Source organism: Pipra filicauda, unplaced genomic scaffold, assembly GCF_003945595.2.
Source record: "Pipra filicauda isolate LSUMZ 115617 unplaced genomic scaffold, ASM394559v2 scaffold396_size653610_pilon, whole genome shotgun sequence".
Taxonomy (NCBI): Eukaryota; Metazoa; Chordata; class Aves; order Passeriformes; family Pipridae; genus Pipra; species Pipra filicauda.
In genome coordinates this window covers 232587-241912 of record NW_024104527.1, presented here as the reverse complement: position 1 = coordinate 241912, position 9326 = coordinate 232587, and the positions used below count along the sequence as shown (strand labels likewise).

Sequence of the window (9326 nt, the reverse complement as noted above, 5' to 3'; positions counted from 1 at the left end):
TCCCTATCAAAGAGAATTTTAATCTCATGGAGAAAGGGAATCTCCAGATACAAACAGAAGCTGACAATATGGAAACTTATTCACAAGGACTGTCAGTCCCTCAAGTAATTAATCTCAGGAACGGAATTGTTTCAACCTTTATTTCAAGACAGGTGCATGTATGTGTATATATGTAGGTAAGTCTAGTTCAACCTGGAAGTGCAGTGTGTGAAATGCCCTGTCATGCTTTGAAAAGGAAGAAAGAGTGTAGCCTTCTGAGGAACAAATCTAATTTTGTTGTCTAGGCTAAATCTTTCTTGCTGTCCTGTGCACCCCTGTCCACACCACTGACACAGCCTGCCCTGTCTGTGCTAGCCCACACTGGGAAGCACCAGCCCTGGATACCCTGTGGAGACCTGAAATGGAAGCTGAAGGGTTAAAAAAAAAAAAAAGGAAGGATGTGAAAATTTCATGTAGTTTTCCTACCAGTAGAAATGTCTTCTCAAACACTGGATGTGTAATTCACCAGTCACCTCCACCTTCCTCCTCCCCCAGCCCACACCTCCAAGGGACACTAAGGAGCCCAAATGCTACAAAGGAAAGGTTTATTGTTTTTTAGGAAGGGAAACATATTCTCACTTTAACTGGGAAGTGTGACAATCCCCAGCTTGGGGGCAGAATGCAGCTGTCTTTGGTCCTGGTGGTGCTCAGCGTGGCCAGAGGTAAAAGCCCAAAATATCCCTTAGAGTCAGGGAGGAGTATCCTGTGGGTGCAAGTCAGCCCACAGCTTCTCAGCTGAGAGGAGAAAAGCTGCTTCTTGGTATTACGTGAATAACTGCTTCAGCCACAGAGGTTTCCCCTGGGTCTGTGGCCTGGCCCACGTAGGGAAGTTCACAGCAAAAAACATATGGAAAAGCTCTCCAAGGCCTGGAAGAGCTGCCTGCCTGTGGCACCTGAGCCTGCAGGAGTGCTCAGCCAGGAGTGGGTTGGTCCAGGCTGGTGCCTGGAACACTTCAGGGCATTGGGAGCATCTGCAAAAAAGGAGCTTAGCGCTGACATCCAGGTCTGAATCCTTCCCAGTGTTTTTAAGAAATCTGATGCCTATAAATTCCTATACTTATCATATAAATACATAAATACTTTTAACAAAAGGCTTTGGAGTGTACAGCCAGCAGTGACATGCTGAAATGTTGACGGAGTTCGTTGGGAGACACGTAATCTGCTTGCCCTCGATATCTGCCTCATTTCAACCAAAAATACAGCAGTCCCTGGCTGTGCTCAGGTCACGTGCTGCCTGCAATGTGGGCAGAGCAGGACTTGTCCTCAGCAGCCCCAGGCTGCAATGAGAACAGGGATGTGCAGCCCAGAACCACTGAGAGAAGCAGTCTGGCTTCAGCACGAGCCAGGCAGGGTGTGCACGAGTGCAGAGGTGCGTTGCAGAGGTCGTGCCTATGGATCTCTGATGTACACCTGTATGACAAGGTCTACTGCAAGGCTCACAAGAACCATCTGAGTCCTCTCCAAGGAAAGGATGTATAGATCTGCAGGTTCCAGTTGGTCCATTAGAGAGAACCCACCAAATCCAGTGTCTTCATGTTTTCCCAAATTTTTATGTGCCTGAATCATTGAAGCCAGTGTGTGAGCATGTGCTTGAAGATTTTCCTCTGAGAGCTGGTGTCAAGATGTAAATGTCCCACGAGATATTCCCTTGGCTGAGGCTTCAGTAGTCTGCAGATAGCTGGCACAGCCAGTGGGCTTCTGCTCCTAAAAGCTGCTTCCCAAAACCCCACAGTCACTGCAGGACCTGTGCTTCTGCTGTCCAGTGCAGTCCTGTCAGCTCCTTTCAAAATATCACCTGCTTTCATGGCCTTTACCTGTCAGAGATCATTTATCTGGATCACTGCAAAGGAAGTCCCTTGTTGCCTCTTTCCCATCTCCTGTCTGGCCAGGTGAAGGGCTGTTGACCAGATCTGTTCTTCTCCTACTCCAAATGGCTTCAAGCCACCTGAGGTATTTTCCTGACTTACAAGACTTTTATTTGAGCAAACATACAGCACTTTTGTCCTATATACAGGAACTGTCTAGCAAACAGAGAAACCCAGGGTTTCTCTGAATATGAGCTAAGCTTGTGCAACTTTCTTTGGCTTTAATTTCTGTTCTCCTCAAGGGCTCTGCACATCCCTTTCCCCTGAGAGCTGGAAAGATCCATCCTAGGTAGCAAATCAGCTGCACAGAGCTCCAAAGACATGAACATGACACACACTATATAAAACCCGTTTGCACTGTGGTTTATCTGCCCTCCAGCTGGGGCTTTCCACAGCCCCAAGGAGGAAGGCTAGAGCAGTCTGCCTGTACAAGTACAACCGATGAGAACAGGCATCCCACAGGCAAATGGATTGGTAGGCAAGGCTGTACTTTACTTGTTGCGTTGCATATGTCAGCTCCAACAGAGAGCTTCTTCAGGGGGACTTTGTAACACCAGGCTGAGCGACAGATCGCTGATGTTGGCATTGGAGTCGGTGCACAGGGTGACGTTATCTTCACGGAACAAGAAGAGCGCTGTGGTGAAATTTACTGCGATGGAATCTACTGTGTTGTTACTGCTCTGGACAGTCTGTATCCAGAGGTCACGGTTCTTAGGTTTCTCTGTCTTCTGCAGGGTCAGCTTCAGCAAGTCCTCTTCCAGGTAGAGGGAACATGTCAGGGACACCAGGTAGAGGCCATCACAGGGGATCATGATGGAGCCATTTCTGATCTGAATAGAGCCTCTTTCAGCAGTGAGGTTGATGGCTACTCCTTTGATGCTTGGGCCTGGAATGGAAGAGGGAAAAGATGATCCCATGATTACAAGTGTCGTCTGGTAAATGGGTTGTTTTATAACAACTGACTACAGGAAAGATGAAAAAATATGGGAAAGGAGAGAGTGAATCAAAGAATAGGGCAGATCAGAGCTAGAATAACATCTGCTCTAGACAGACATCATCTTCTGTGGAAATTTCCAAGCTCTTTTGATTAAGCTGTGCCTTTTGGACTCAACTCCAGTTTATATGAATTCTTCCTCCAAATTTCTATTTATGCACCATTTACTTACTCTATGTGTTACTTAAAAAAAAGAAAAATATATTAAGTAAAGTATCTCTGTGAGTTTAGGAAGCATAGATTCCTAAAAAGGACAGGAAAATCAAGACAGTAAATAAGATGAGGAAAAAGTGTTCAGAGTTGGAAAGAAGAAAAAAAGTGCTTCCTATGAAGATGCTGGTAACATAAGCCCTTTTCTTGGGGTTTGGTTCTGGGTTTTTTTAAACAGAAGACAGGACAAAAGAGCAGCATACAGACAGAAACAGAAGAATCTAATTAATACAGAGCAGAATCGGGAGAAATTAAACTGGAACTTAGCATGAAAGTTTTCTCTTGCAATGAACAGTAACAGTTCCCAGAGCTATGCTGGTCATGTGTCCCTGCTGTGCTTGTCATTTTTCAGCACACCAGCTGAACACCCAGGACCAGGGGACTCAGAAGGTCTCCAGGCAGGCAGCACCAACTCTCTGGGCTGAGGCCAAATTTCTTAAGCTTTTCCTCTAAAGAACATGAATTAGTATTAAATTAGACTTAGTGCTGCCTCACACTGTTAACAGAAAGTAAAGTGGCCAACAATATTTTTAGTGTGATTTAAAACTTTTAGTAATTGGTTTTATCACTGAGGTATGTCATGGGACAAACACTCAATGTAGCCGGCATGCAGGGCAGTGCTACTTCTGATAGGGTGTGTTTGCTCACTCACTCTTCTCCATGAAATAATTTACATTTTTCATACATCAGGAAACCATTGACTTGTCTCAGAAATACCCCAAGAGTGTGCTGCGTGTACTCAGTAAATTCTCAAAAACGCATTTCTTGTTCATTCGTGAAGTGAAAGCTTGTTTTAGGAGATAGGTGAGGGTTGTAGAACTCCACGCAGATTTTCAGGTTTTTTGTTCCGCTCTGGGAAAACCCTTTTCTTTCATTTTGGCCCCTTGCAGCACTAGGGCAGACTTGGCCCCTTTCTCCCACAATAGCTCTCCTGGCACGATCCTCCATCAGAAGCAGCAGCCGTCACTGTGCCACGAAACACATAACAGCTATTTAGGCATTTTCAGGCCCCCCGGATGCCACAGTTGTCCCTAGGGTCGGTGCACAGTAGAGTGGGGAGACAGGAGCCCTTCCTCTGTGCCAAGGGAATGTGGTGCAGTGGTGGGTGCTGCACTGGGGGAACCAGGGATCACTGAGGGGCCAGGGACCCTCCCAGGGTGCCCCTTGCCCCAACACCCACACACCTGAGTACCGGATGAGGGTCCACGGCACTTCATCGCTCTGAGGCTGGAAGAAAAAGAGAAATCCTTGTTAAGGCACCTGGTGGACACCCACTGCTGCCACTGTCACTTTTGTTTCCCAGCCGGGACTGGGGCTTCACCTCCAAAAGCACAGCAGGCAGCCTCAGCTGGCACAGCTGCTGCTACCCAGCTATGTTCCGTACTTTCTTTTATATCATTATTATAAAATACGATTTTAGCAGGGTTCCCAGCCGGTGAGACTTCCAGCCCGGGACTGAGCCCTCCAGGCAGTGTTCCTGTTTAGAAAACCACGCTGGTGACTGTAATCGAGTCAAACCAAACAGTAAGGAAAGACCTCGGGGTGCAGAGCCTCTTCTGCATCAGTGCCTCGAGCCTGACTTACAGCCAGGGGCACCTGGCAAACAGGCATTGTTTGCAGAGCGGGGACCCACACATGCTGCAGGGCACCAAGAAGTGGGTCTGGCTTTATGGTTCCTTGCACTTTGAATCAGGCTGTTACTGGATGTGTGTCTCTCACAGGCTCTTAGGTGTGTTAAGATGTGTTTAAAATTGATTGGAACACCTCTCCTAAGACAGACTGAGAGACCTGGGGCTGTTCGGTCTGGAGAATGGAAGGCTCCAGGGAGTCCGTAAAGCACCTTCCAGTACCTAAAGGGGCTACAAGAGAGCTGGAGAGGGACTTTTGACAAGGGCTTAGAGTGATAGGACAGAGGTGAATGGCTTTAAACCGACAGAGGGCAGGTCTGATAAGATATGAGGAAGAAATTCTTTACTGTGAGGTGGTGAGACACTGGCACACATTGCCCAGAAAAGCTGTGGCCGCTCCATCCCTGAAAGTGTTCAAGACCAGGTTGGATGGGGCTTTGGCTTTGAGCAACCTGGTCTAGCATGAAGGTGTCCCTGCCCACGGCAGAGGGACTGGAACGAGATGATCTTCAAGGTCCCTTCCAGTCTAACCATTCTATGATTCTGTGATTTGTATTTTATGAATGTAAGGATGCAAATACAGAAATGTGCATCTTACTGATCAGATGCACAAAACACTGAGGTTCAGTATTGGATTTTTAAGTCTGAACTCTGCATCTCAAACTTGTCTCTCATCATAACCACAGAAGACCCGAATCTGCAGTCTCTTCACAACCACGAGTATTTAGCATTTTGCCCCATTAAAGACTGAAAGATTAGGCTCCCTGCTCCGTCTCTTCACCTATTACAAAGGCTTTCTGGGGGAGAAAGTGGGCTGGTGAAATATGAATTGGGCTGACTTTCATGGATTTGGTCTCGTGTTACAAGGACAGGGCAGCCCCTTCACTCTGAGCACAGGGAACATGTTGGAACAGAGCAGAGTGTGAGCACAGACATGGAAGTCTACAGGTTCAGTGCTGTGCCTGGGTAAAGGCAAGTGGCAGGGGAAGGCGGCTGGAGCTGGGCTGCCCTCTGTGATCTGTGCCAGAGGGTGAGGTGGGTGCCGGTGCTGCGAAAAATCTGCTCTGGCACCCCCTAGTGCTGCCACAGCTGATGCTCTGCACTTGCTCCATCGGTAAGGCTGGCTACGGCTGCCAAATGCAAGTTTTTAACACGCCGTGACTCAGGTGGAACTATCTCCATCAGCATTACCCTTCCTATCCACTGCCTCAGCAGCTTGAATCTTGGGCTTACTCTTACTCTAGGCACCTGAGTGCACAAGCATTTCACTCCTGGCTTAGGCAGCTGAGATTTCCAGGTAGTTTCCCAACAACACGATAGCAAAGCACGGGGTCACTGAGCATCTGAGGTCAAACAACATCCACTGCAATCTGTGTGATCTGGCCACTGGTGAACAGGGTGTGTTAAACACGGACAGGCTGGATGGCAAACTTGTAGCAATTATATCAGCACCGTTGTCACTAATGCACATTACCTGTTTTACACATCTCTGCCAATTATTGCACGATCTCAAAGCACTTTGCAGTTATCTACCAGTTAACTGTGCTGAGGATGTGTCAGTAGTAATGGAAGGACATCCGTGAGCTAGTAACAAAGTTAGTCACCTCTCTTTCTCTGTTCTGTCTTCTTATGGTGTGCAGGAAGGGGTGCCAGAAGGGCTGGGATCACAGAAGTGCTTCTTACTGACTGCTTCAAATTTCCCTGTATCATTTACACACAGATTTTCAACTTCATTCCTGCCTGTTCTGCATCCCCAAACTTCCTCCTGCCTGGAACATTGTGTCTAGAGCCATGTGGCAGAAGTTACAGGAATAGGTTTGTAGGGCAAACCTCAGGGGCCTGATTGAGGGGGCCACTGTGGTCATGGGACCAACTCCCTGTGTCAAAGAGATGGCAGATGACTGTTCTCTGGAAGTGGGCTGTACCTTTTCCTCACCAGGAGATATTAGGATTAGGGTTTTTACCTCACTTGCAAGAGGAGAGCTGTGGCAAGAGGAGGTAATTCTAGGAGATATGGGAATTGTAGATGAGTGAGAGCAGACTATCACTACCCTATTTTTTAACTTATTTGGAAATCTCAGCTGAGGCTTGCTCTAAGATGGCATCATGACAGAAATGAGATCTCTTGTCCCTTTTAGTTAAGTACTGTCTGGGCTGCAGATGCTAACTTTCCTTAGCATGTGCCATCACATTAAATGTTCTGTGGTTTCCCAGAATAGTCCAGGGTTTTTCTTTTCAGAGCTGTGAGAATGATGGAAAGGAATCAAATATGATCTTTATGTGAAAAACTACAGATATTGGCTTGCAAATAAAGTTAGTGCAGCACTCTCCAGCCTTGGAGAACAGAATAAAACTCTTCCCAATTATAGGAACAGCCACTCAGTCACTCCCATGGACCAGCACTCCCAGTCTGCCTCTCATGCTGTTGTACCCCTACTTCCATAAAGTCCGTCTCCCTGAACTGCCCGAAGAGTCAAGTCAGGTTAGTACTCCTGCCCTTTCATCAGACAGTTATATGGTCAGCTCACAGTTATCCTACTGAGCCCTGTAATTGCACTGTGATGAAATCCCCCCATGTACAGCCCGTGAGACTGCTCCTGCACATTGTGTTGCACTCCAAACCAGACACCATGGTTATTGTTAAAATAATAGAAACCAGTCCTAGCCCTGTAGTTAGCAAGTATTAAAAACCGAAAAAGTCCTCTGGTGACTCCCAGGACCTGGACTTTTCTTCTGTTGCAGTTGCTGCTCCTCAAGCACCCTGTTCAAGTTTTTTCTGTTGAGGAAGGGTTGTACTGTGTCCCCTCCTCAGCTGCTGCTCTCTTGGGTGTGTAAGGCTTATAGGCAGAAATGTCAGACCCTGCCCTACTTCTCTAGAAGAGGAGGATTAGAGTTAACATTTTTACAGAAGAGCCAGATACTGAGAGATGTGCCTTCACAGACAAAGTGTGACCCAGGAGAGGTTTCTGCACCTTGAGCAGTGTGACAGCTTGCCCTTCTCTGCTGGCTTACCCTCCCAAAAACTCTCTTCTCTCTCCCAGAGTAGCAAAGGAGAAGAGGGCTGACCTGAATGACAAGTGTTATCTGTCAGTGTTACCAGGCTCATCATTCTGCAGTTTAATAACCACCATGAGATCAGGTCAGTGCAACTTGTGCAGAGCACAGGGGTTTTTGTTAAACAGCAGAGGACCCAGAGCACGAGGCCATCCCTCCCTTGAGTGGTTACGTGCCTGGCTTGCTACTCTGTCAAGTGTAAGTGGGAGGAAAGAATGAACTCGGGTAAAACGAAGCACAACAAGCTTTAAAGTGGTACACAGCTCCTGGAGAAGGTGTGGGAGGAGAAGTCGCTGGTGCACAAGCGGCACTGAAATAGCCGTGAAAGGCTGTTGGCAATCCACCAGCCTGCAAGCACGTGAAAGAGGCAAATGTGTCTGCTGCGATTTTTGCTGAAGTACTGTGAGTTTCAGGCATCTCTGTTCCTTATACTGTGTGCAGTGGTGTTATGTGTACACGAAACTCTCTCTGACCACATCAGTCTTTCTCACACGCACACACACGCACAGGCTGCCCTCTGCAGACACAGATGGCTGCTCCTAACCCTGCGATTTGGGCAGGTTGAGAGCACCAAAAGGCTTCAGAGGGTCTTGCTATAGCTGGCACAAGATAACTTGCTTTCTCACATGTCTGCCAGCACATATAATACATTTTAAAAGTTGTTTATGGGCAATCTGGGTTCTCATTCGCTCAGATGATCGTATTTAATTAAATGGAAATACGCACAAGTCACTGCAAGTAGGGCAAGGAGCCAGACCTCCCTCCCCCAGGGGCCAGCGTAAAAAGCGTTTTTGGAACAATCTCTCTAATGGACAACTTGGCCCCAAACCCTGCACTGGGCAGTACTGGATGGTGTTTTGAGGACAAGCAGTGTAAAAAAAAAAAAAATTAAAAAATAATTGCTATCATGAGGAAAGGATTAAAAACTCGGGGTTCGAATAAGAATAAACCTAAAAACTTTTTTCTTTTCTTAAAAAAAAAAAAAAAATAAAGCCCATACAAATCTTTATAGGCCAAAGACCATGGGTTGAACATGAGCTCTTACCGTTGAGGGCTGCAGAAAATCTATACCAAGGTAAATCAGGCAGGAAAGCAGTAATATCCACTGAGCAACCGCGGACACGAGGTGCAGCGTGTTCCTAACCTGTCCTCTTTGCCAGCTCCTCCATTCATCCTCAGCACGTTCCCTTTCGCAATCCATCTGCTCTTCATTTCTTGGCTCTACTTCTAGCTGTCCTTCCATCTCAGCCTCACTGCCAGCAACTGCTGGAGAAGGAGCCAGAAGCACAGCAGGAGCCCAGAAGGGGCAGGGGGTGGATGAGCAGTGTGCTCCTGTCCCAGGAGCAGAGATGAAGTAAAGACAGTGCCTTCAGGAGCCTGCTTTATGCACCCAGAGAAGCAGGCGGGGGAACTTCTTTGTGACTAATCTAAATTTCCCCTTCCTTCCTTTCTTTCTTTTCTTTTTTCTTTTTTTTTCTTTTTTTCTTTTTTTTTTCATTTTTTTTCTTTTTTTTTTTTGTTTTGTGTGTGTGTGAA

The 9326-nt window shown here is 46.9% G+C and overlaps 1 protein-coding gene across 1 annotated transcript; it reads right to left on the bottom strand.

The window, feature by feature from the left end:
* Positions 1 to 2416: 2416 nt before the first annotated feature.
* Positions 2417 to 9033, bottom strand: TNFSF4 (TNF superfamily member 4). Its single transcript, XM_027734899.2, has 3 exons — positions 8836 to 9033; positions 4293 to 4335; positions 2417 to 2790 (listed from the first exon to the last, which is right to left on the bottom strand). Exons 1-3 carry the CDS (start codon positions 9031 to 9033, stop codon positions 2417 to 2419), a joined length of 615 nt encoding a protein of 204 aa, XP_027590700.1.
* Positions 9034 to 9326: the final 293 nt, after the last annotated feature.